This window comes from Phyllopteryx taeniolatus, chromosome 9 (assembly GCF_024500385.1).
Source record: "Phyllopteryx taeniolatus isolate TA_2022b chromosome 9, UOR_Ptae_1.2, whole genome shotgun sequence".
NCBI classification, from domain to species: domain Eukaryota; kingdom Metazoa; phylum Chordata; class Actinopteri; order Syngnathiformes; family Syngnathidae; genus Phyllopteryx; species Phyllopteryx taeniolatus.
This window is the reverse complement of record NC_084510.1, coordinates 26,907,399-26,935,295: the sequence shown is the minus strand read 5'-3', so window position 1 is coordinate 26,935,295 and position 27,897 is coordinate 26,907,399. Positions and strand designations below refer to the sequence as shown.

The 27,897-nt window shown below is 41.5% G+C and overlaps 1 protein-coding gene across 3 annotated transcripts; it reads right to left on the bottom strand.

Moving 5' to 3' along the window:
* Positions 1–143: 143 nt before the first annotated feature.
* Positions 144–27,643, bottom strand: LOC133483876 (immunoglobulin-like and fibronectin type III domain-containing protein 1). Of its 3 annotated transcripts, XM_061785707.1 has the most exons (25): positions 27,487–27,643; positions 23,170–23,245; positions 18,413–18,529; positions 18,191–18,333; positions 18,012–18,111; positions 17,873–17,917; positions 16,343–16,560; positions 14,631–14,760; positions 12,622–12,894; positions 11,309–11,746; positions 9,828–9,941; positions 8,494–8,592; positions 7,322–7,426; positions 6,288–6,412; positions 6,075–6,216; positions 5,686–5,979; positions 5,203–5,499; positions 3,381–3,557; positions 3,174–3,302; positions 2,777–3,085; positions 2,552–2,637; positions 2,261–2,453; positions 1,081–1,377; positions 685–1,011; positions 144–595 (listed from the first exon to the last, which is right to left on the bottom strand). In XM_061785707.1, exons 2-25 carry the CDS (start codon positions 23,216–23,218, stop codon positions 591–593), a joined length of 4,212 nt encoding a protein of 1,403 aa, XP_061641691.1. In that variant the 5' UTR covers positions 23,219–23,245; positions 27,487–27,643; the 3' UTR covers positions 144–590. The 3 variants fall into 3 exon arrangements, with proteins under 3 accessions (XP_061641691.1, XP_061641692.1, XP_061641693.1); XM_061785708.1 differs by lacking the exon at positions 8,494–8,592; XM_061785709.1 differs by lacking the exons at positions 8,494–8,592; positions 9,828–9,941.
* Positions 27,644–27,897: the final 254 nt, after the last annotated feature.

Below are 27,897 nucleotides of genomic sequence, written 5' to 3'. Positions count from 1 at the left end.
GTTTTGGAGTTGAAATTGCGGTTAACTCGTTGATGTCCGTGCTGGATGACTCATCCGGTTACTAATTGGGTGCAGGCCGTCTGTTAGAGCGAGGGGTCACTGTGTGGAAATACATTTGGTAACGAACAAAAAAAAAATCACTCTTTAATGAGTCAAAAAGTTTATTTCCATTAAAGTCAAAAACAATTTCATTCTCCTCAGTTAGTGCTTGGGACTTAACCAATTCAGGCAGTGGACAGTCAGCTTTGACTAAAATGCATTTAACATGAATGTATTTAATTTCTACAGTGTGATGTTTGCTGTTAGACACGCGTACGACGATTGTGTCAACTTAAACGTTACTTTTTAATAATAGTAGACTGTGTTCGTAAGGCAATTTATTTCCTAGACCCATCAAAATATATATATATTTTTGCATTAAATTAAATAAATATCAAGTCAACATTTGTTGAACAAGTGTTCGACATCATAAGGGGACCATAAGAAGGTGTCAGAGAGGGTTGTTTCAACACTGAAGATCAGCAGCAATGATTTCATGTGAGTGACAGCTTTGCTTTTTTTCTGGTCTTCTCCACGTTTTTAAAAAGTTTTTATTCTGAAATTGAAAAAAAGGATGAGATTTGTTATGATTTTTTTTTTTTTTTTTTTTATACTGTCCAGATATCGCGACTGTTCAAGACTTACCCCTAACTGTCAACTTGGTGGAGCACTCTGCTCTCCCTCTGGGGTTTTCTGCCACCACCTTGTACTCTCCGGTGTCCTTGGGTCCAACCCTCAATATGAGTAGAGAACAGACTCCGCAGGTGTTGGAGATGTAGTAGTTGGTGTTGGTATTCAGGCTAATGTTGTTGCGAAGCCACGTGACGTGAGGCGTCGGGTCCCCCTTTAAAGCGCAGCTCATGTAGCATTCGTATCCTTGGGGAGCGGTGTGCATTTTCAGTGGGACGAGGAACTTTGGGGGGCACTGGAGATCCCAGGTCTTGGATTCCGGTATGTTCACTGTGAACTTCTCTGAAGAAAATCGTGCATGTGAATTGTCTCAGATGTTGTTGTTGTGCAAACATCTACTGCTGTACATACCTTTCTTGTTTGATAGCAGCCACTTTGGTGATTCCGACGGTTTGGAGGATCCCATGTCATTCTTTGCATAGACACGGAACTGGTACTCGCAGCCAGGCATTATGTTGCAGGCTGTGAACTTATTGTTAAAAATGTGATCTGCCACGGTCAACCATGTGCCCTTGGTGGAGTCTCTCTTCATCACCATGTAATGCAACCTGTCGTCACGTTTCTCGTCTGGAGAAGGCGTCCACGAAATGGTCACCGTGCCTGGCACATTTTCTTCAATTTCAACTGGACCTGGTGGCTTTGGTTCATCTAGAATAAAAAACACAAAACAAAAGCAAAAATGTTCTTCTCTAAATGGAACAAAAACTGAGTACAGGGTGTCCTTGTTTTCCTTGGGTCTAAAACTGCGACATTTCGTGGTTACTAATTACGCGCAGTGGGCTAGTTTGCGCCTCTTCCTGGTTGCAATCCAACCTCAGGACTAAACGTAAGACATTTTCGTTGCTTTTTTTTTTTCTTTTGTTTAAAATTGATGGCCTAAATTTTTTTCCCCTACAGATATTTACTGTAATTGTGACTTGACTACGATATTAATATAGGTTTGTGAAGGAGACTGTGTTCTGACTTATAAATTTGGGTTCCCTCGCTGCCGTAGGAAAGGAACTCTGTCCTAAACCGAGGACCTGCTATACATTCATATGCAATATTCTAAATGTAGAGTTTATGAGAATGCTGCAGACTATGCTCAAAGTTACCATAAGCTTTATCCTTTTGAAAATGCTGCATAAAATTCAATTTTCTAAGAAATTATCAGTTATCTGAATCATTTTAAATGTATAAACAGGCTTATAGTTTTCTATATCTGTAACAGAGCTTCTTAAAGTCCTTTCTCGTGTCATTTCCAGCAAAAAAGTTACACTTAAAGTCGCGTCGCACTTTGGCCAGGTATGAATCATTTTGGGCTTAACTGCACAGGTTGTCCTTAGTTTACATTCTGTTCCTACAGTGGTGAGGTATCTCAAATTTGTATGTAAATTGGGATGTGCTGTTGTCTATTATTAACCTACATTAACTCAGTCGTAGAGTCATAATTATAATCAAACCATAATCGAATTTGGATGACATTTTCGTCATAGGAATGGAACTCCACGGCAAACCGAGGAGGACCCCCCCCTAAATTACAAACGCTCACCTGTGACTCTTATTTCAATACTGAATGTTTCTTGTCCGACAATGTTCTTCACAACAACGGTGTAGACCCCGGAGTCTGAGCGCTCAGCGGAAGGAATTAGGAGCTGCGAAGTGCCTTCCGCATTGCTAATCGTCACTTTTTTAGTGACCGGCACGTCGTCTTTCAGCCACGTGACCTCGGGCCACGGCGATGCCTGCGGAGGATATATAAAGATAATGACCAATAGATCACTCTGAATGAATCATTCCTGCTTTTCTCCTCCAAGTGGTGCTCATTCCTTAAGACAGTTACCTCAAAGTTCATCGTAAGCCGTGCTGAATTTCCGGCTCGCACGACCATGAAGCTCTTGATTTTGGTGTCGGTGAAGCGTGGTCTCACTAGGTAAAAAGAAAAGATTTCTACTTTAGAAAGACTGTCATTTTCACAATGAAAGTCATTCTTTGTATTTATAAAAGCAGGCACTTCTTTTCAATTTAAACCAGTCTGGCGAAGAGGAAAAAAAAAAAAGTTATTCACCGGGAGGCGGCATAGCAAGGACGTAGTTATCCAGTTCCTGTGGTTCTCCCTCGCCGCCATCGTTGCTAGCGATCACTCTCACCCAGTACATGCCCAGCGACTTCATGTTTTTCACCGTGTAGAAATTTGTGGTTACTAAGTTGGAATTGCAACGATTCCATTCTGTGTTCTCTGCGGGCCGGATCTCCACAAAGTAACCCTTGGCTTCGTCCTGGACCTTCTCAATGTCCTTGGGTTTGGTCCAAGACAGGCATAGAGTTGTGTAGCTGGAGTCGGTCACCTTCAAATCAATGACTTTTCCAGGAGGCTCTGAAAAGTATGATCAATAATCAGTGATCCAGTTTTCAGGATTGGCTTAATAACATAACTGCCCTTAAATTTCCAAGTTACCACTTACTTTTGGGATCTCTGGCAAAGACAAACTCTGAAGGTGTGCTGAATTCACCCGCTCCAGAGTTATTGATAGCCGACACACGAAATTCATATTGCATTCCCTCTACCACATCTTTAACAGCAAACCCTTTAGCTGTGGGGTTGTGAAACACAACAATTTAAAAAAAAAACTCATCAACATTTAATATCGCTCAAGGACATATAAAGAAACCTCTGATCATCTCGTCCGGCGGGTTGACTTGACCCCACAGATTGCTCCCCTTTTTGCGTTTTTCAAGGTTGTATCCGAGAATTTTGGTGCCTCCCGAGTTGCCAGGAGTCCACGAAAGGTTGATGCAGTCCTTGAAGGCACTGACAACCTTTGGTGTTGATGGAGGTCCAGGGTATGCTGTGTGCACACACAATCGGCATCTTTATTAGAAATCTCGTAGGTTTTTGCTTTGAACTAGAGTACTATACACAAACTGACAGTCAGGACGACTTTTAGCATTTTACCTCCCTTGCAATCAAAGGGCGCAATTTACTGAAGGTTTTGCACGTGCAAAAATGGGCATGAACTTGATTGTTCACGCAAACAGTGGAAGCTGATGTGCAAACCGGGTGCACCCAGGACTGCATCAGTGAAATGCGCTAACTTTTTGTGCAGTTAATTTTGCATGTTCTGGCATGAGTATATACAATTAGATTAATTTAGCACACATCATGTGTTTGCTCAAACATGAGACAAATGGTGATGGCTGATTTGACATACATTACATAGTGCGTCTGAAAAGCTGCTTCAAGCGGCACCACCATGTGTAATCATGACGAGAAGGCGCAGGCAAAATTTCGCTTTTCTTAACATTTTTTAAACGGCCAAAACAAAAATTATTAACCTATTGTCTATTCTGCAGTGCAATTTTGGAGCTTCTGAATGATCTAAGGGTTGACTTGTAGCCAGTCGCCTAAGACAAATCTCCTGTGTCAACTGGCCTCTGCCAGAGCAGCTCTTCGGGGATGCAGTCCCAAGTTTTAAACACACTTACACAGGATTAGCAATCCAACAAAAGATGCCCTTTATGCTGTTCCTGGCTTCTCCAAAATTATTCAAGCGATAAATTTATTTTCTGTCACTCAATAATGTTTGTTTGTCTTCCAGTAACACTTCCAGTTCCATCACTCGAAGCTTAATGTTGCACTTACGGTACTCTTCCAACTGTTCCATGGTGAAAACTATCAGTGCTACCAAAAACCTCTTTTCAATACGGCGGTCTCTACCACTTCTACACCTGCTCCGAACAGTGTGTGCAATCTGTTCGAGTCAGTGAACACGCCGTGACTCCATCATTGTGATGGTTAAAAATCGTCCGTGTACCCCGCTTAACTCTACTGACAATGTCAATGTGTATGTTAATCATGACACCCTGCTAACTTATCATGGGTGCTTTGCGAACACAATGTCGTTTGTCCTTTTAATTCATTATGAATTATTAATTCATTCCCGTGTGCCTGGTGACTGACTTCCTGCCTTCCCCCCACTGTCTCTCATGTCCAAAATGTCCAAATACTGCCCACCACCCATTATGATATTTTCTTCTGGAGTTTGTAAGTCTGAAATGACCTTTGCACACTATTTTTATCTAATTTTCGACACAAATACATGAAAAAATTGAAATGTGTTGCAGGTTTGTATAAAGCTATTCAGCACAATAAAGAGTTTCCAACCATAATATAGTCCACACAAACTAAAAGTCTGCCTAGCGTTCTCTTCTACTTCTTTGGATTTTCTCCCAGTCCTTGATACCCTGTTGCACAATGCTGCCTCTCAAAGGTCAGTCCTGGTACTACGACATATATTATGAGATTGATTTGAGATCACAGGTGTGCTCTGTTGTTCATCTCGAAGACACCAGTCAATAGAAGATACAACTTTTTTTCTCGTCATTTGGGCTCTCTCATGTTTAAAAAAAATGTGTTAAGATGTTTAAAATTGTTGCGTGAAGCCGGCTCTGGTGGATATTGATTTTATACATCCAACGATGGCATTAGTTTACCTTTTGTCCCAGCTTGAATGTCCTCCGTTTCCATCAGCTCACTAGTGCCAATTTCAGTCTCCACCCTGATGCGGTAGCAGTACCTGCGGCCGTGGTCTACGTCAAGGTCCCGGTATTTCGCCAGCGGACCGATGGGCCCAACCTTCTTCCAGGTGTTGCGGCCCACCTGTTGCCTCTCGAGAACGTAGTTGCCTATGTTGCAGCCGCCGCTGTCTTTCGGCGGTCGCCACTTTATCTCAATTGCAGAAGAGGAAGCTTCGACAATCTCCACAGGTCCCATCGGGGGCGTGGGTTTATCTGTTCAGGAATGTTAGGAACATTAAGCAGAAGTGCTAAATGTTTAGCATTGTTTAAAAATACAATGGAATCTTCAAAGTTTAATGGCCCAGAAGTGGTGCAATTTGGAGCTTTGAAGTTACAGGATGGATTGTTTCTAACTTTGGATGCTTCACTGTATGTACTTTATTTCAATACACTACGTACCTAATACAATCAGTTCAGTTAAGGCCTCGGCAGTGCCAAATTCATTTTTTAGCTTCAACTTGACTTCACCGCTGTCCTTGCGCTGCAGCTTGATCAGAAGCAGACGTGTACAGCCATCCGAGGTTTCCAGCTTGATATTGGCCTCGTCCGAAAGCTCTTCCCCCTCGAGGAACCACTGAACTTTTATTGGCTCCTGTCCCATGTACGCTAACCTGAAGGTTGCTTTGTGCCCCTTTTTCACCGTAACAGGATCGATAAAGGTTTTTAGGTCCTCTCGGTTGAATCTTGGGGGATCTAAAAATGTTTCCACATATATTTTAGGCATTGTAATGTTTGTTGTTTGTTTTTTGCCACATGACACTTTGTCAGAACATTGCTTCTGCGCTTACCTTCAACAACCACTAAGGCCTCCGTTTTCCGTCCATCTGCTTCAAACTTATATTTTCCAGCAAATTCCTCTGGGACTTTGTGAAGTTTCAACTTATGGTAGCTTCCTTCTTTTACAATGGTCATAGCCTCCGTCGACTTTATCTGGAAACAAACTCAGTCTCATCTGAAACTTCTAAAAAATAAAAAAATAAAAAACCACCAAGAGTATATACTTCTTCTCCATCTTTGTACCAGATACCCTCACAGTCCTCGCTGCTGAGTTTACACACAAGCTCCGCGTCTTCCCCAATGATGGCTTTGCAGTCGGAGAGTCCGATGTGGAAGTGAACACCTGGGTCTGAAGATGAATCAACTGACAAGTTAGTGAAACAGACCTCAGCATGTTGTGTCCATCATATGTATATACAGTTGACAGTCACCCGTTGGGAGATGCATGCACATTGGAGCACACTTGCCTCATTGTTCATTGAGTATTTCCTATAAATTGTGTTCTTCACATACTAAAATGGAGGTTTTATGTATTTGAAGAGGCTATGATAGGTGTCTTTGTCATTGTTTGGTTGGAGAGTGGCCGTCTTCATCCTTAAGATTGGAAAATGTCTTGCTTCTCGTCATGAGTTACTCTGAAGTTAGTGGAAGATACAAAAAATAAATCTCGTCTCTGTTCAAAAACAGTTCAAGAGGCAGCTGAGTTGTTCTCCATCTTGAAATGATCAAAGAAGCCCGTCCGCACACAAGTGTGTCTGTTACGGCTTCCGTCCAAAGAACACATGCCCGTTGTGTTCGCCCTCAATGAGGTTACGGAAAGCAAGCAAGATTGTTAACATGAACGCACAAAGAGCACAAATGTGCCCACACTGTCTGCAAACACAGCACATGAAATGGAGGTGAAAACACATACACATTAAACAGTACATTACCTCCAGTCATCAGGTCTAATTAAGACGCAGATGTATTGCGTGCCGCACCCGAGACCCCAATATGTTTTCATTCATTTGCCTATTAAGGCTGTAATTATATCGGGTGCCCTCGTGAGTGCATCCAATTTGATTCGCATATCTCCAAGGCACTCAAAGGTGAAATGCACTCCTGTCGAGAAACAATGACTGCAAAAGGTCATTTATTCAATGAGAGTTTGCACACACACTGGATGTAAAGCCACAAAGCGCATTAAAAGTCATTTTGACTTTTCAAAAATAAAAGGTAATTCCCCATGCAGAAGGTACTGCAACGCATGCCATCTTACCAATGATTGTCTCCTCGATCAGCGGGCCTTGCCTTACTCTGATGCGCTTGCCAGCTGCTTGCTGTTCGTCCTCCTCTTCCTCACTCTCGCCAAATTGATCACTTCCTGCATGGTCCAGTGCCAATATATCATAGTGTTTATTATTTTGTTTTGCTTTGAGGTGACATCAAGGTGAGTACCATCAGTCCAGTGTTTCTCATTGACTGTTGAGTATGCATCAAAACATAGCATTAACAACACTAATAATATTGACAATCAGGAGCAATGCAACAGCGGGGTTTTAGTTAGCATAGCTAATATTTGATACAGGAAAGACCATCGGAAGCAAACTGTTTCTACAGACCGTATTTCCGCAAATAGTGCAGAGATAAATTCATTAACTGCATATCATATTAAACAATGTTACATTTATTACAATTCCTTTCATGTGAAATTGGAATTAGAAATACAATGGACAAATAACAACCAAGGAAGACTGGGCACAGCTGCCTGGAACATTAACGTGGACACACACAACATTGTTCCGGCATCTTCTGTCAAGCGGTTAAAGGCAGTTAAAAACGACTTCTCCAGATGATGCTAGGAACTCCACACTTAAATTTAACTGAGAGACAGTTGACATGCTTCTGTCTTGGTTTGCAACAGAGCCTAGTTTGACTCAGTCGTTCTTAATGTGTCTGTGTGTGAGCAATAGGCTTTGTGAGTTGAGATTATTAGCCTTTCGACTGCCTTTTTCACCTTGTTGCAATGTTTGAGGGGGCATTTATTTGTGAATGCCTATCTGGCTTTTTGAGAGATGGCTGATAATTGAGGAAATACGGTCATTCCGTACACAAATGGACAATTCAGCCCCACGCTTAAATGCAAATTGCCATTGGTACTTCAACTTAACTCCACTCATAGCACATGTATAAAAAAAACAAAAACCGTGCACGCACAAATAACAACACAAATGGGTGACAGTCATGGAGCGTAGGTCACCATTTTCAAGACTTCACAAACGTGATGATAATGATATGAGGCTTTTGTGATTGTACTTTAAATTGACCATGGAAAAGTACTTTGGAGACAAAACAGGGTTTACCTTGAAATTGTCAGTGTCTTCATTCTCAAACAATGGATTGCTCATGGCATGAAATAAATGACAGTGTGCAACTTCGGACATTTCTTACCAACAACAGCGTCTTTACTGTCCACAATTTTCTCTTTGGGACAGTTAGTCCCAGACTTTTCACTGTTTTGCTCTGCAGTTTCCTCACCATGATCATTTCCTATTGGTGATAATAAATGTCAGCTTTATCCAGATTATCGATTTGTTGGTTAATATGCACTCAAAGCAATAATTGTAAAATATTTTCGGGACAATACCTGCAGCTGTTAACGGAGCAAAGTTATCCTTGTTTCTTTGAAAAACGTTAAATTCTGGAATGAGTTGATTGATTTAACAAATGGTGGTATTATATCCAGTACATTAAATTAGTTGAGACCTTGATTTCAAATTGTCCATGACAAAGTAATAACGCAAGGTACTGTATTCTTTTAAATGTTAAATACCGCAACTAAATGGGGTACAAACATGAAGATTTCCCCTTTTGATTGAAGGCTCTCCAGATGATCGTGACAGATTTTACAATCAGCAATCGATCCTGGTGGACAATCTGCTATATGCGCAAACTACTTCCACATTTGGCAAAACAAATATAAGCACTTTCCTTCAATAAAAATCCAAACTTCAGGCTATTAACAGTCGCTGGCTATTGGTGATATTTGTTATTAACAAGCATTCTGACTAATAATTGCAAAAGAGTTAGAGTTGCACTTACAACAGCGGAATCAACATCTCTTGATTCGCCGAACAAATATGATGGTCTTCAAACATTCCGGCCTTAAAGTAGTGTGAGGCCTTTGTGATAATATTTCAAAATCAGAACGGTGACCTAGTCTGGAGTCAATGCAGTGTACTCCGACAGTATATATTGTCAGTGCCACATTTAAACGAGCATTTTCATTGTCAAATACTGTAATTTAGCGGACAAGCGCTGATCTATAGATGTTTCTTCCCAGCAGCAGCAATTTTCACTTTGGGACGCTTTTCATGAGTCCCAGACTTTTCACATTTTTGCTTTGCTGTTTCCTCGCCATGATCATTTCCTATTGGTGTTGATAAATGGCAGCTTTACGGAGAAATGATGCTCTCGTATAGCGTTTATTATTATGCACTCTGTTATAAAGGAGACTCATGGCATAACTGCAACTGCTGAACACAGCATCGGGACCATTTATTTCTGTTTTTCATTGAATTATTTTTGAATCAATTTTAGAATCCGGTACCAAGACAGTCTTGAAGGATCCACATCCAAAAATGATGTGAGACCTTAAAATTCGACCTTGTAGACATTGCAGTGAATTCCTATAAATTGTCGGGCCCGCGTTGAACTCAGTCTTTCACAAAGAATTTGTCGGCCATGGAAATAATCGACAGTGTGCGACCTCAAACGTTTCTTACCGACAGCAGCGTCTTCACCGTCCGTAATTTGGCTCACAATCACTTTGGGAAGTTTTTCTTTTTTTCCAGACTTTTCACTTTTGGGCTTTGCGGTTCCCTCGCCATGATCATTTCCTATTGGTGATAATCAGTGGCAGCTTTATGCAGAACATGATGTGTTGGTTAATATTTGCTCTCATATCTGTTATTAATTTGCACTCCGACTCTGAGTCACAAAGGATACTTACCTTTGACTCGTAACCGAGCGTCAGTTCCAGTTTTTATTTTATCATATTTTTTGGGGAAAAATCAATCAATTTTTAGATACAATTGATTGATATTTTCTTCTCGGTAAAAAATATTTTTTTTAGGACATGGATTGTTCTTTAAGAGAAATGCTGAAAATCCATGAAAAAGCAGACAGTGTTATATGATAAGCATCGTGATTATGCAACAGAAAGAGAAAGCAACTTGAACCACAAGACTTGACATGAATGAAGTACAATTCACAGGGTCTTCCAAAAAATCATTTTCTCATAAATACTGTAAAGTATTGTAAATTACGCCAATTATCATTCAGATAACCTACATTTTTCTTTACCAGATGTGTAAAAATGAACCAAGTTTAAGCTTGTTTGTTGTTGTTGTGAAGAATGACATTCATTAGCAATAAAAAGTCATTTTGTAGGAACACGGTCAAACGAGTGTGCAAGGTGCACTTTAGAGGAAATTCAATAAAAATAGACGAATGGGAAAGCAGATTTGGACATGGTCGAAAAGATTCAGAGGAATACAAAAAGTGTTGCGCATGAGTAACCTTTGTGAAGCTTGGTTAAATTATAAACTCTATATCCTTTTGAATATAGAGATGGAATTTGGATCAATCAATACAGTCATTTCCCCCATATTTGCGGTTCACGTTTCGCAGATTCGTCTAGTCGGGTTTTTTTTTTCTTCTGTGGGACCTGAAACGTCCTAAGACACCGCAAGTTGCTGCCAATAGCATCTCTAAACAGGAAAGTAGTCCACTAATTGGTGTTTGCTGAGGTGATACATCTCAAGTGAGAAGACAAACTTTGCATTTTGGGGAGGAGCTAAGTTTAACCAGGGTTTTTAGTAGAAGTTACAGGGAGTGTTTGGCGCACACCTCCGGTTCATTTTTTTCAAGATCTTTAGAAATTATATTAAGCGGTTTCGGGGGTCAAAGTTTGTGGTGTCGTTACGATTTATACTTTTGACAGGCAATTTGGAAGATTTTGTGTCGGGGGGTGTCAGTTATTTGCGTTTTTTCGCCATTCGTGGCAGGGCTTCCCCCCCACCCCCCCTACTTTATTACTATATTTCATTTTTCTACATGAAGCATATTTCATTGTGCTAGCCTAGGAGATACTGTTAAATATTCACATGATATACATTTTGGGGGGAAAAAATCATGTCTTTTTGCTACTTCAGAAACGTGTGCGTAACATTATTTCCCAACAAAATCTCGTCTTCACGCTTACCTTGAACCCTATCTTGGACAGGGGCAGCGTCTCCACCTGTGACTTCATCGACCTCAACTGATTCCATGAATAAGGCATTTTCCCCAACTTCATTGTCTTCGCTCTGCTCTACAAGGTGCGGTTCGACAGTCACATCAGAACCGCTTCCTGCTGCTTCGATGGAAGGCTCTTCCACGCCAGCTTCCGCCTTTTTTGCCCCGGCAGCGGCTTTCGAGGCAGCCTCGGCTCCGTCGGACCGCTTTTTAGCCGCTCGCGCCTCCGGCCGAGCGGCTTCCTCGGCGGCATCCCGCTCCGATTGAGCCGGCTTCTCCTCCATTTCTTTCTGGCAGCTTTCCTGCTGCTCCTTGGCGATCCTCAGCAAGTCTTCGTCATCACCACCCCCGGCCGTGGTGTTTTTCCGAGCGGCTTTATTTCCTTTGCCGCTACCCTCTTTATCCGCTGGAGGATTAAAACATATTCCTAGATTTGACCTGAATGTTTTGTCAAGAGAATCCATTATTCGATAGAAAGAAAAATCCCAACACCAATCATTTCTACTCCATGCGATCGAAAAATGAAGTGATGTATTTTGTATTTCAATCTTATGATGAAAAAAAAGAGAAAAATGCCAGATTTTTCACATTTTATTTTAGGCTCAGATCAGAAACACAAATTGGAAAAACAGGCCACTGGACTGACTATTTAATTGGTCGGTTGGTTTACCTGGCCCAGATTTTTGGTAACCAACATGAGTTAAGATATGTTAGCTTGTTAGCCACCACAATCAGTCCGGACCGCAACCACGATCCATCAAATGATCCATTAGCCATATGAAATCAAGGACGTATGTTTCAAGGGTTATTGTGATCGGTTTCATGCATTACATCTGACATGGAAGGTCTGCTGAAATCACTCATTGTCTGTCCCATTGCATTGTTTTCAATTCATTCCACACGGAACGTTATACACCATACTGTATGTCGACTCGTAGACTCGGAGCAAATCACTACAACAACACAACACAACACGCTATTTTCATTCTCCCTTCAACTATTGTGCAGTGATACGTGAGGACCCGTGTGTTTATGTCTCGGTTGACTTATTGAGGCTACTGACTAGTTAACGTGCTTTTAGCAAACATCCCGGTCACCTACACGCGACTAATTGAATATTTAAATCAAACTCAGTTTGAAAAATCTGTATTCTGTATTCATTTTTTAAAGTGTTACATTAAAAAACTAATTACACAATATGTCACGTTTAAATTTTTCAAATTTCGATTCCTAAATGAAAATGGGGGGGAAAAAAATGACGATACAAGAATGATTTCTCACCTTCAACCACAAGCCAGGCGTTGCACGATCTGATGCCTGCCACAGCAGCGTAGATGCCAGCATCCAATGGCAGGCAGTCACGCACCGTCAGCTTGTGGATGAGCTTATCTTCCGAGACGGTGATTTCGAACTTTTCTCCGTTTGACAGCTGCACGTTCTTGCCAAACCACTTGATCTCGTCCAGAGGCCCCGTCAGGACGCATGGAAACACTGCATCCTGTCTTTCCTCCGCCGTGACCGCTTGGATTTTAATAGCAAAGTCGACATCAGGTGCTGAGGAATTATATAAACACAGGAGAGACGCGGTTATTGTTATCAGCACATCAAGTTAGCAATTTGTTGCTAATAGCAGACAGGTGATGTGTTCGGCGGCAGAGACGCATTTGTTCTCTTTTCATCAGATTCGGTTATATGAATTTAAATGTTGTTTATGGACTTCCACTCTTAGCATCTTCCATTTTACTTTCTTGTATCATTTATATGATTGATCTAATTAATTAATGTACATGCAGTGGGTACGTAAAGTTTTCAGACCCCCTTAAATTTTGCACTCTTTGTTATATTGCAGCCATTTGTTATAATCATTGAAGTGAATTTTTTTCCCCATTAATTAAGATGGTTCGACACCTTCATTGGAGTCCAGCTGTGTTTGATTATACTGATTGGACTTGATTAGGAAGGCCACACCCCTGTCTATGTAAGACCTTACAGCTCACAGTGCATGTCAGAGCAAAGGAGAATCATGAGGTCAAAGGAACTGCCTGAAGAGCTCAGAGACAGAATTGTGGCAAGGCACAGATCTGGCCAAGGTTGCAAAAAAAAATTCTGCTGCACTTAAGGTTCCTAAGAGCACAGTGGCCTCCATAATCCTGAAATGGAAGACATTTGGGGCGATCAGAACCCTTCCTAGAGCTGGCCGTCCGGCCAAACTGACCAATCGGGGGAGAAGAGCCTTGGTGAGAGAGGTCAAGAAGAACCCCAAGATCACTGTGGCCGAGCTCCAGAGATGCAGTCGGGAGATGGGAGAAAGTTCTAGTAAGTCAACCATCACTGCAGCCCTCCACCAGTCGGGGCTTTATGGCAGAGTGGCCCGACGGAAGCCTCTCCTTAGTGCAAGGCACATGAAAGCCTGCATGGAGTTTGCTAAAAAAAAAAACACCTGAAGGACTCCAAGATGGTGAGAAATAAGATTCTCTGGTCTGATGAGACCAAGATAGAAATTGTTGGCCTTAATTCTAAGTAGCATGTGTGGAGAAAACCAGGCACCGCTCATCACCTGTACAATACGGTCCCAACAACGAAGCATTGTGGTGGCAGCAACATGCTGTGGGGGTGTTTTTCAGCTGCAGGGACAGGGAAACTGGTTGCAGTCGAAGAAACGATGAATGCGGCCAAGTACAGGGATATATCCTGGACGAAAACCTTCTCCAGAGTGCTCAGAACCTCAAACTGGGCCGAAGGTTCACCTTCAAAAAAAGACAATGACCCTAAGCACACAGCTAAAATACCGAAGGAGTGGCTTCCGAACAACTCCGTGACTGTTTTTGAATGGCCCAGCCAGAGCCCTGACTTAAACCCAATTGAGCATCTCTGGAAAGACCTGAAAATGGCTGCCCACCAATGTTCCCACCCAACCTGACAGAACTGGAGAGGATCAGCAAGGAGGAATGGCAGATGATCCCCAAATCCAGGTGTGAAAAACTGTTGCATCATTCCCAAAAAGACTCATGGCTGTATTAGCCCAAAACGGTGCTGCTACTACTAAATACTCAGCAAAGGGTCTGAATACGTATGGCTGTGTGATATTTCAGTTTTTCTTTTTTAATCAATCTGCAAAAATTTCCACAATTCAGTTTTTTCCCCTGTCAATATGACAGCGTTTTGCAGGTCACAAAAGTGGAATAGAAAAGTTATTACTGCAATGGTCTTAAGTCGTACGATTACTACCACTATTCAGCAGCAGTAGCTTACCACCTTGTTTAAACGCTATCACAGTCCTGAAAGTGTACCTTTAAAGTCTACAGTGGCACCATCCACATCCATGGAGAAGAGCTCTGCGTCAGGTTTTTTGCCAACTTGCTTCAGAGAGTGTTGTATTTCGTCGCATTCTTCTTTTGAGTAGGTGACCATTTCGCCGTCCTGCAATTATAATACACAACACACGCACACACACGCATAAATGCAGTGTGAAATTGTATTCGCTCATTCACCGCCGTATATATTCATCAACTGGAATCCAACTGTTTACTGCCACCGACGAATACATTTGTCACGTGAGACGTGGAAGAGGGTCTCGCCCGGGTTGTCTGTGAAATTCAGGTCTGGTAAGCCACCGCAGTGACTAATGGCGACGTTGTGTCGATTAGGGTTCCAGCACAGCTTTTGAGTTGAAGATAAAGAATTATAGTTTGAAATGTCGCAAAAAACAAAAACACTAGTGTCAAAGTCACATTTCTTTTTACAAAAAGCTTGCTTTCTTAGCTTTTTGACAGAAACCAGGGGTTTTGGTGCAACCACAACCAATGTTCTACTGCTGATGACTGAACAATGGAAAAAGAAAGAAGAGTCTACTCTTTCTTTTGGTAGGTTTGGTACTTACATTGTCATCGAAGAATGTTCTGCGGGCCTTGAAAGATCAGTGAAAATGCTCTAAAACAGCTGGCAATAAAAGGGCAACTCTGGCAGTGAATGAGTTCATAAAAGAATTCAACCGAAGCGTTGCAGATCCTGACATCTCACCTTGCAAAGGAATACTTTACTATTCAGTTCTCTAAGCTCCAAGTCCAAGTCAGTTGTAGCTTCATCGTCATCATCTTCCTCGACGTGTTTCAGAGTATTCATGTGTGAAGCAAACAATAGTACGAAACAACAAGTCGTAATTCAAGCTGCGAGCGTATATGAATGGTCCCCTTGGGCCCTTTTCGTGCGGCAAAGTCTTGTGGCTAATGATCAAAGTCTGACGCGATCCTCTGTCCACAAGGCAATTTAGCGTCGTCCGTCAGTCTCGTACGGTGATTCCCGACCTCTGTGCCCGGGAAATGATCCTATTCAAATGAATTGGTCTGAAAAGGATTATTTCAGAAGGCACACGATAAAACGTACCCGACTCACTGTTGCCATTCACACAGCAAAATCAGTCATTGCACGCACACACTGACAAGTGTAAATTTGTGAGCACACCATCGTTATTTCGGTATGTAGTATATACTTTTAGTCACATTTTTGTTTGGTGGTGTACCGTGACATTTTTTTGTGCTCAATAAAAGTTCAAAGGAATAATAATAAACACTGGCCTCGTATACCTGATCGCTACTTCGGCCCATGAGGGCGACAATTTCCTTGTTGGAGGAGTGGAATTCTGCTCCAAATGACAGACTTCCTGTTCAATTTCGTGCACAGATATAATTAGAGACGTGTCTACCCAATTTCATGTTGATTGGTGAATTGGCCAAATTTTCAAATGTATTTTTGAAATCGTTTTATAATTATTTGTATTTTTTTCCAGAGGGCACTACTGAGTGATTATGCATGGTGTTGGAGACCCCTATAACACAGTACATACAATTTCAACAGGATGCACACATGTGGGCGTGTTGAGAGCCCCCCCTCCCCTAAAAGGCAGAAGGATAATCAACAACGCAATTCCAAAGGCGAAAATCTGTACAAAAATAAAAGACATCAGCAGTATATTTACTCTCCAACGAAATGAAGGGTTACGTGCCTCTGTGATGTCGTCACCTTGCTCTTGCTTCATCATCTTCAGTTTCTTCAACATCCCACGGAAGTTGGTGATGCCGTATTCCACGCAGATGCGCTCGTAGTCTTTCTTATCTGCACTCATGAGGATTTCCCAGACCTTCTCCTCTGGCGTCGCCGCCTTGTCGTCTTGCAAAGGTACCGACCGCTTTTTAAGCTTTTTGCGAAGAAAGTCTGGTATATCTGGACAGAAGAGGAACGCAACAAAGATCAGTCAGTCATGATTCTCTTTTGAAATAATCCAGACTTTGAATCTTTCTTGTAAATAATGCTTTTGTGATGATAAATCAGAGACGACTGATTGAGTCACAATTTGCTTTTCACAAATTCCCCTATTTGTATATTTTGCCTTTGCTATTCGCTGAACAACTCACCTGCTCTTTCTGTGAAACCCCAATATGCCACAAAGTGGTGCCCTGGCTAAGAGAAAATTCTCGACTTCGAGTGGTTTGTATCAGTAAGGCACGGCCACTTGATTAGGGATAGCGAGGAGGACCGGAGCCTAGCTTGCGGTTTTTGTGGTTTTGCACACTAAACATCCTGACACCTTGTATCCCTTATTCACAAGAGGGTTTTGCACTTTGCTAGTGGAAGAGGCAAATAGAACACATGAGGTACAGAAAATAAGTAAATCTCTGATAATTTGGGGAAAGAAGCACCCTCATAAAAGCCACGTGTTGTTTTATTTGCTGAAACTCGCTATTTGCTCCAAATAATGTATCTTTGACAGGTTTGGCATGATAAGTGGGGGATTGCCAACGCATGTCACTGACTACTTAAAATTAGCAAAGTGACAAGATTTCCCAAAAATGACAGTATGTCAAAATGCTGAGTCTGGTTGGAATGGCCACACACCAAGAATTTAGAAAATCAGATGATGATTTCCAGGGAAATTTCGTTTTGTTTCGGAAAATATGGCCTTTTTTTGTGTGGTATCGCCTATAGAAAAACTCCTTCCAATTATTTCATTATTTCTCAACATATCTCCTCAACCCTTTAATTTCATCTGCTACTCAGGGAACGGACAAGTTGCAGTGAAAAATATGCATCGACCTGTCAAAATTACCGTGACATATCCAATTGAGTCGAAACAATTGGACTTTAAAAGCGCAAAAAGGAACATTATCTGTGAGAAGATCAGTACGGGCAGTAGAATAAGTCACGTACTGCAGTCATCAATGTTTTTTTGTTTTTGTTTTGTCATCAGTGTATTTGTTTTAGAGAATTTTAGAGGGGTTTGAAGAGCTCATTTCATGTTTTTGATCAAATTCCACAAAGATGGTGGCCACTTGTCACGCTGTTATGAAAATGCGTTGAATCATCAAAACAGTTTGTCAGGATCACCATCACTTACCCAGAAGGATGAAAAGCGAGCCCTGAAACTTAGTTATGTCTCTTCTTTCAAAATTTCCCGCATGGCCTAATCATTGCGACGTTTGTCCTAAAGAGGACACAAGTCATTTGTCCTTTTTATGACAATGCGCTCCGGTCTTACCGTCCCCATATGTCTTTTGAAGTTCCTTGGTTTTAGAGAATCCCACTGTGAACAGATAATGAAAAGTTTGTTTTTTTTTCTTCATGATTATCTTCTTCACACAGGCTTCCATAATCCCCCGTTTCAATGTCCTAAATACCCTCAATAACGTTCAGGACGGCGGTGCAAACGGCTCGTCCATAATCATTTGTCGCGTAACACTTGTAGGTGTCTGCATCCTCTGGGGCCACCTTGGGAAACTGATGAAAAGGCACTTTTTACTATCATTGAAACTTGTTTTGCTTTGGCACCATTCATACATTTTGATCGGCACAGTACCTCCAGAGTATGCTCGCGAGACGCTTCACTGTAATTTTGCCGGCAGGTGTCCGGGTGAAAAACGATTTCTCTGTTTGCCCGAGTCCACGTGACTGTGGGTTTTGGATTACCCACGACTATGGCTTTAAATAATGTACTTTTTCCTGGAATATAGTATGATTGTGCAGGCCATTAGTAAAGATGATCATGCCATTGTGTATTCAGAAAGAGTTGGAAGCTAACCTTCTTGAATAGTGATCGCGATGGGCTTGCGGGAAAAATCCGGGGTTGTCATTCCCTCTGGAAGTTCCGCCTCAAACTGTGTTATCATTACACCTGGCACTTTGGACTTCCTGATTCCTAATCCAATGGGGGGAAAAAAACAATATTCATAGATATACACTACTCACAAAGATCTGAGGATATAGTTTCAGGATGAACCTAAAATGCATCATAATCTTTTACAGATGAATTTAATTTGACCTTGAAACTTTTGAACGCACATCCAACTGAAGCATTAAAACCCAAAAGCAGACATCTCCCTTTTTCTGTGTCTATTGTCTTTTTTTCAACGATTATTTCTCGTTTCAATGTAATATGAACGGATGAGTATACTCCAGTTGCAGTCTCTTGAACCGACTCCAGCTTTCACAAAAATTACCGTAGCTCTTCCTGCCACGAGCAAGTCAAATGGGTTGCACGTAGTCATTTATCTACTTAATTGTCGCCTCATAGAATTTGTGGACAAAGTATAGGCATACTGAAACAGTAACATTAGCAAAAAAATATCAGCACCACGCTTTAAAAAGTTTCGAGGTCAAATTAGGTTTCCTGTGAAGTTTATTGAGCATTTTAAGTTTATCCTGAAATTTCATGTGAAAGCCGAATATCCCGAGCTTTTTGAGTCGCGTATGTACAAAGAACATTTACAAGGGCTATAATTTAAAGAGTAGGGAAAAAGGCAAAGGCAGTCAACATTTGTGAGTGGAAATGTGAAGCAGTTTCGGGGGATGAAATGAAAGCCTTTGCTAAGAACAACACTCATTACCGTTTCGGCTTTCAGGAAGGTTACAGTAAGTAGACAACAATTTATACGGGCTTTCTTCAAAAAAGATTGACAGAAGAGACCACCAAATCTACAGCCGTACTCGTTTTCAAACCTTACATGACTGGTGGCACATCTTTGTTTTGGAGAAATTCTGTTCCTCTTCTTTCAAAAGCACCCAAAAAACAAGCATGTTAATTCCCGTTCAAACAACGCAACATGTCATTACAGCTGTAACACTGTGGCCTCCCGTCACGTAAGGAGCAATTCACTTTGTAAGGCCGACATCAGGGTCGAGAAATACAGAAATACGGTATTTCTCCTGCATCATCATCATCTCGTCTAGAAATATGTTGTCTTACTTTGTGTTTGTGTTTTATTTTAACAACGGTTAAAATAAAACCAATTATTTGTTATTCTTAACCAATCCCTGACGAGATTTGCTAATGGATATACATACACACATAACTATATGGACATAAACATGCTAGTTTATGACATATTTTCAAGCACTGTTAGAGGCTTTGTTGTCTTACTTTTATGCAGACATTGCACACTGGGTGGGGTAACTGCATCGTTTTTAGGGGAAAAAAGGTCATTAAAAGTGACTTTCAAACTTCCCGTCACCGTGTGCACGAAGGTGCCGAACCCTCAGCGAAAAGTTGCTTCATCGTTATAGCAAGGCATCGGTTGTCGGTTAAATGGAATGCGCACTGTAGTCCAGTGAGCACCAACCACTGTGCGGTCGGTGAGAGATGTGGGAAATGATCCAACTTCACTCAATTAGTCCAAAAATGTGTTCGTTCATTTATCTATGCCAACTACAACACAGCAACAGACGGAACGATTCAATGCTCCTCCACGAGATGACAGAATGTACAATTATCCTGTAAATCCACCTGGTGATGGCCATTCATAAAAGAGAAGTATGATTATCAATGATCACGATTTAAGTATTTCTTCTTTTTGTGACAATTTGGTGGCGCGCTGGGATGTTTTGGCACTTGAAATACAGTTACGTTCCTTGGCTCAATTGGGTTGGGAAACGCTGCAGTGTTGTCTATTATAGCTCAGTGGGCGTACATAGCATTTTAGTGTAACATAGCAATCGCCAGCTGTTAGCACGCTGTGATTTCAAGTAGCACTGGGAGAATTAATGAACACGCTGCAAAAGGAGAAAAGAAATATACGTCGGCCTATGAATCTAAAGTGCCACGCCGAAGCCAGGCTTTATGTGAGTCACAGTGAAAACACGTAATTGCCATACGCTGGAACGCTCCACAAGCGTTCCATCATCTCAAAGCAGTTTCGTATGACTCATTTCAGACTCTTGCAACATTGAAATATAGCTGCTGAAATCATGTACACAGAGAGCACAAGCCACCACTTCGATGTGGTACCTTGTAGGGTTTCAAAGGCTCCAGAAGTCATCGGAATCGGAATACATTATTGATCCCTGGACGCAATTCGCTCATGGCTGTGCTTCAGTTGGAACGGATATCTTAACACCGTCGCTTTCCAATGACGATCCCATCCCTCCACTTCATGACGGTTTTGAACTTTTTGAATCAATTGAGATTCCCTACATTTCCCAGCTGGTCATGTTAAACATATTTCATAAAAATAACATACTATATCTCAATAGGTGTCACTTTGTCTCAAAAATGGTGGTTTGATTGACAAGAACCATATAAACAGTATAAGCTAAACCGAGTCTGGTTATATACAATTTTGAAAGTCTGCAATCTGGAAATATGAAATTGCTACTACATCGGTCTAATAAAAGTCGTTTATGCTGTGTTTTTATGGAATATGTTGCTTTAGGAAAAAAAAAAAAAAAAAAGTGCCAGAACGCAGGTTTAATCGGGCAATGGTAATATAAAGGTGCATCTCAATAAAATATAATATTGTGCAAAATGTTGCATCATTTAATTTGCTTTCATTTGGATGATCATAGCTTTCAGTTTATGAAAACCCAAACTTCATTAGAATATTATATAAGAAACAATCCAAATAATTTTTGACATTAGGTAGGAATTGGCCTTCTCAAAAGTATTTGTCTATTTAATTAATCTGAATATAATAACCGTCCGTTTTGTTTCAGGAAAAAAAAATGAACCGCATGCTGAATATATAAAATATTCTATTTATGAATCATTTCATTTCAAGCGTAGATTTGCATGAGCGTTCAACTGAGAATGCCAGCAGTTTTAGCAGAGGTGATGCAGCTCACTATGAGATGATTTAGGCAAAAAAGGATTTTAGGGAGGTGACTACATGAGTTTCACTTTTTGAATTGAACTACTGAAATAAATGAACTCTTCTACGATATTCAAATGTACTGAGATGATCTGTACATACAGTGGACAGGATGTAACTTAAGTTGTATACCTCAACTCTATGCATCGCAGCTTGATTTCAATGTTCATTTGTCCCTCTGATGAATACAAGGTATGTGTGGGGATCAAAAGCTATCAAGATTTGCATCAGTCTTGAGGGCCTCGTGAATCGTATAACCGATAAGAACCCGATGCGTGTTGCTGTGGTATGTCTGGAGAATTTAGAGAAATCATGCCACCTGTTTTCTATACCACCACACAGGTCAAATCAGCATAAAACACGCATGGATAAATGGCAGCCAATCACAGCACCCTCAAGCTTGCCTTCATTCTGAGGCTGGCGGAGATTCCGTAAATGAACGAAATCGGTCGATTCAAGACCACGTCATACATGCGATCAACCGGCATGGAGTCGTGCGCTTACACAGAGTGAATTGTTTGGGGAATTTCAATCGCCCTTCCGCGGCTCGTACCTTTGTCGTCCGGGCGACCGTCGTCAGAAGCGTCGGCTTAACACGCGACGGGACCGCACGAAGAGGAACGGGACAATTTAGTATGAATCCCGACAAAAGCTCCACGCCGCGGTGGGGCTTTGTCAGGATTTTGGACACAAACAACACAATATTCCGTATGACTCGCGAATGGGAGGCACAGAAACAGACCACGCTATTCAGAGACGTACAACGGTTAGTCACAAAATAACCACCATGGATGAATGTGACGTTCAACATCACAGGATGATTTATTGACAGTGCTTGAGAGAAAACGACTTACTTTGTGTAAAAAGCAAGTTCTATCACGGCAATTTTAGCCTCATCCACACTCCAACTTTTATTCATCTCGCTTGGAATTGCGCTCCCTTGCCGCAATGATTATTATTATTATTATTTTTTTGCTTGCGGAGTCCTTATTGGGATAAATATAATAATAATCATGTCTTTTCTGGAGAATTTCTGCATTGTGAGAAGAGTTTTACAGCATACATTTATTGGAGATTCGCAGCCGTGGCCCAATGGTTAAGATCATCGCCTGCCACCGTGGGGGACCTAGGTTCAAAACCCCGACTGGACCATCCGCCAACATCCCCCGGACTCACGGCTGTGGTGTCCTTGAGCAAGACACTGATACCCCGAAATGCTCCCCGGGCGCTTCAGCTGCCCCCTGCTCCAGTGTGTTCCACTAACATGTGTATGTGTTCACTGTGATGGGTTAAATGCAGAGAACAAATTTCGTGTGCATGCATGCATGTTCATGACAATAAAAGATGATTCTTCTTCTTCTTCTTCTTCTTCTTCTTCTTGTTTGCGAATTGCCTTCAAACAAAAAAATGGAATCACAGGTCTTTAACTTGTTGTTGTTTTAGGATCTTCGTTCCAAAACTGCCCAAAAAAAACAAATCTTCTTGGGGTTTGTCTTCATTTAGGGGGTAAAAATAAGATCTTTCCCGTCGATTTGTCCTCACTGGTGGAAAAATAGTGCTTTGACACGAAAAAAGATCGCTTTCAACTTTAGCGATGATCAGATCCTGTGAAACATTATTGAAAAAATGGACTACCGCTACACAAACAGCTGTGACTGATCCAACCTCGGGTGGGTGTCCTCCGTTCCGCACTTACCCTTCTGCCCGCCGGCAGTTTGATCTGTCACCTTTGACTTTTTCAACATCTTGGCGTTGGGAGATTTTCGAGGTTTCTGTCACCAAAAAGAAGACAGACATTGTCAGCATGTCATAAGGGGAAGACTGAGAATTTGGATGTCTTTCATGTGCTCCAGGTAGAATTGACTCATACAATACAAAAAGTTATGAAATGAGGACTATACAGTATTACAAAAATTGATTTGCCAAAATTTCTTAAAACAAGTCAATATAGAAATCCTGAAATCCAGTCTTTTAAAGCTAATGTATTTACACCTTCAGAATTTCGGTACTTCTTATTTGAAGATAAGCTTACGGTAGGAAGAAATCTCTTTGAGAATGTAGAAATTAGGTGAGGTTCAAGATTGCAGTTTCTTCATGCAGCCAGTGAGGGGCAGTAACATGAGCAGGATTACAGTTTGAGATGAATGCCCCAACCCCCGCCCCCCAGTCGGGAATGTGTTAAATCGGTGAGGCACTTGAATAAACAAGGTGAAGCGCTCCGAGGCTTAGTGTTGCAACACGGAGGCCGTTAAAGCCTCGCAATGTCAGTGCGCTTGAGACTCGGATCGAATTTGACCACTGAATTTGCTATTTGTATAACATCTAAATATTCATATGAATTTCTATTCATGTGTGCAATCCGCAAATTGAAAGCAACGTTACGTTGAAGGCAAGTCTGTCACGAAACACCGTATACGTCTTTTGGTGCCGTGACTGTTTATTAGCGTTCGTGAAAGCATTTGACCTGGCTGTCTCTTTTACATTGAGCGACCCTAACCTTCTCGCTGAAGAATGACTCTCAAGAGTAGTTGCGGCTCCAAATGACCGATTATTTTCAGGTGAGTGGATGTGGAACTTGATGCGAAAAGGTTACTCCTCAAATTTGGTGTGACTAACACGGATTTCCATTGGTCATTACTCAACTTTGCTGTACAGTGGTACCTTGACCTCCAAGTTGCATTTGTTGCAGGACTGACCTTGTAACTTAATTGACTTGTATCTCAAATTGTGAAAAATTGTTCATAACCTTCTCAACCATGTCTCTTGGGACTATCATAAACTGAGGATCCCCTGTAGTGAAAAATGTATCCATCCCTCTTAAGTAAATAGAGGGCCAGTATCACTGATCCTAATATTATACTTCAATACCCTACGCAAAGGCAGTCGTGGCGTCATAATTCCACTAAATATTTGTTAAAGACACTTATCCATAAATGTGAAACAATCAAATGAAAACAATACGTATGGTGGTAACTGAGCGTGCCTTCTCGCATATTCTGAGGCCGATGCGCAAACTACTCCTTGCACGTTATTCGTAACCCCCAAATCTTGCAATGAATTATTTGGCATCGATCTGAATTCAAATAAATACGTGACAGGAAATGCTAATACCGATCATTTTCTGAATACAGGGGGTCCTCAGTTGTGTTCCGACGGCGGCGACATAACCCAAATTTGTACACAAGTCAGGAGGTTTTGTAGTCTTATCGCTAACCTGCACGAAGGCAGGAGTAATGTCACAATTACAGTAAATGTTTGTCTGAGACCCACGTATAGGCCATAAATATCAAACAATCAAATGGGGAAAAAAAAGTACCTCTGCTGGTAATTAAGTGTGGCTCCCTGTGCCGCCTCTTGACATATTCGTACACCACTGTGCAAACGACTGGAGTTCATTCGTAACCTGGTGAAGAGCGGAACCACTGTACTTATGTACAGATGGCATAAATGAGCTGCAATTTGTCAAAATGACTGCATTTCCATTTGTGTGCACTTCCCATTGGACGCTGTTCATTGGTTTGTTCGACCACCACTTGATATTGACGCGCAATAATTGCAACGGCGTGGGTAATCCAAAATCCACGCCGATTCACCATGACATTATTTTCTCAAAGCGAATACGGGTTGTCGTGGACAAGTACATCATGACACAATGTGAACGGGTCAACTCATTTTGGGGGAACACAGCTCACCTTGGTTTTATTTACATTTGGACAAAGGTGCAGACGTGCGCTTTAAGTACTGTACAACGGTGGCCTCCAGCAGCAGTACCGGCTCTTGTTGTAAAAACGTGTTTGATGAATACAAACCATCCCACTAGGAAGAAATATCTTGGCCGTGGGCCTCCTTTCATTAAATACACTTTAAGTGTTTGGCTGAGGCTCCCATCTTTTTCTAAGCAACATATTTCTGGAGATGAAGAGTGCATTGCAGGCAAAAATATATGCCAGCCGCTTTCGCTTTGAATCCAAAGAGGCAATTTATATCCTGTCTTACTTCGACTGTTGTATTATAATGGAGCCAGAAACAATGCAGTGGAACCTCCAAAGTCAAAATGCTCCCAAAATCTGTATTCAGAGCAACATTTTCTGCAAAATCAGTCAGATAAAACCCTCCTCATGTGTGATGAAACATTTAAAGCTTTAACTCGCTTATTCTTCGGCTTTTTGTTTTATGCGCAATGCCGCCGCATAAACACGTAAACATTCCAGCACCAGTTCCTTCCATTAGGTCAAAGGGTAATTCGTTTTGTTTTTGTTTTTTTTTTACTTATATTTTACAGCTTTGAACTGTCCAAAGGTGAGTAGTTTTGTGTATTTTAGTTTTATTTTACAGCCTTGAACTTCATTTTTTTTTTTTACCTGTATGACAGTTACATATTTTAAGTAAAATCTCACCTTGACAGTTAGTTAAGGTTTTATGATGGTGACAGTTGGATGAAATTTGTTAATTTTACCTTATTTGTACATATGGATTTTTTTGATAGTGCTGTAAAGTACTTGACACGTCTTTGTCCTCATGTACTATTTATAAATGATTTTAAATTATGTATACTGTATATATTATGCCAGTTGTATATGCGGAATGTTGAAGTACAGTCGTTTCCCTCCCTGTTTAATTTTGAGCCCTTACCCTCATGACTTTTTCTAATTGCTCACTAATAGAATGACTGTTTTATTTGAAGGCTGCATCTTTCAATGACTTTTTCTTTTTTTCCATCTCTCGTCTGCCCTCAGATGGGCTTGCAACCGGTCCGTGGCGCGATTCTAATCAGGACAATCGGTACAGAAAGCGGATGTATGCCAGCTCCCTGTTACGTTGCGGTTCCAATTGAGTTTTCAATTTTAAACCTCTGGGGGAAAAAAATACTTTTAAAAAGTCGATTTTTTTTTTTTTTCCTTTTCTCATTATTATTATACAGTACATAACCGATTTTAAGGAAAAAAATCAATAAGAGATTGTAACAGTTGCACTGAATGTTGCCTTCAAAGTTACTAATGGTGTTGTTTTAAATCATCAAAGTTGACCCAATCACATTAGAGAAACAACAATTCTTTGCAGATGAGAATAGATTTGATATGACGTTGGTGGAACGACCCTCCCACAGACGACGAAACAATATCGAATGTCTTTGGCTCTCGCTACATGACAAGTGCCACCTGGCGACCGTACCCCTGAGCGCAAACGCTTGACACAGCATCTGCAGCTTCTCAAATGTCCCGCACTGCATTTCTCGGCTCGACAGAACTTGGCCTGTTGACAAGACCTCGTGGTGATAAATGAGCACTCATGGGCATATTTGAACTTCCCGGTGGATTTCCGCATTTGGTTAATTGCGGAGTGCTGACAAACCGCCGCAATGAGGACCACTTGGAACGGAGCGCAAAAAGCCTCTTTTTTGATTTGTGGCTATGAACTCCTGGCTTTGCTTTCAGAGTGATGTTTGACTTCAGGCCCGGTATTGGAACACAACGTGCTTCATGTTCGCAGCATCGGTGGTGTGAAAAGTATCAGCTGCTTGTTTGTTTTGGGTGTGAAAAAATATCTTGTTTATCCCAACTCTAACCCTCCTCTCTGAAGGCCACGTATCAATTTGATACCGCCGTCTAAAGTTCATCAGGCCCTAACACCCTCGCAGCTCCTGACTCTCACGCTCTCCGTTGCCTGGAAGCAATTTACCAGATTAGAAAGCGTGACATTCAAAGTGTGAAAGGCTGTACGCATTTTTAAACCGATTTCACGTTAAATCCATATGCCAAATCCTGCCTTGGGTGTACATCGAAATGATCCGTGTGGGACCTGAAAGTCGATGCACAGTATCGCATAAAAACGCTAAGTAAATACTGCGAGTAACGTTATTGCTCTTTTAAGCTCAAGTGCTGGCTCATATTCATCATCCAAGTGTTTCACAATGCAAGCTGTTTACGACGCCTATTTGTATACCTGCTGGACAAAACCCAGAAATAAAAAGCTATGGTGCATTCTCCTCATCTTCACGTCGAAGGCCACCTACCTGCTCGCAATCCTTGCCGCTTCCAGCGAAGCTGCCGTCGAATAATTTTTTCACTGTAATAGATCCCCCCCTTGTTGGAGGCAGTGTGCAGGTCTGCGCTTGAGGCTTCTGTTCCTGCCCACTGCCACAAAGTTCTCCAAACTTTGTTTGTATTTACTCCAGCAGAGGTAGACTGAGGTTGGGTGGGCGGCCATGCGGTGGGGTGGGGAACGCCCGTGAAAGGGTGGGTCAAAGAGCAAACGAAACACCTCTTATGGAATCGTTTGTCCTAAATGACCGTCGCACAAATGAAGGTGATGCGTTTTCTCACCAGTATGAAGCCTGTATTTGGGCACATTTTAAACATTTAAATGTCCCGGTTTGATAGCGTATGTATCAGTGAAGACTTATTACCGGCTGTTGTTTTCTGTG

Excerpts from the sequence above, each read along its gene's own strand:
- LOC133483876 (XM_061785707.1), bottom strand. The coding sequence starts at position 23,218 with ATGTTGAAAAAGTCAAAGGTGACAGATCAAACTGCCGGCGGGCAGAAG. Across the intron at positions 3,303-3,380 it reads GCCGGACGAGATGATCAGAG|CTAAAGGGTTTGCTGTTAAA; the intron begins GTTTCTTTATAT and ends ACAACCCCACAG. Across the intron at positions 1,378-2,260 it reads TATTGAAATAAGAGTCACAG|ATGAACCAAAGCCACCAGGT; the intron begins GTGAGCGTTTGT and ends TTTTTATTCTAG.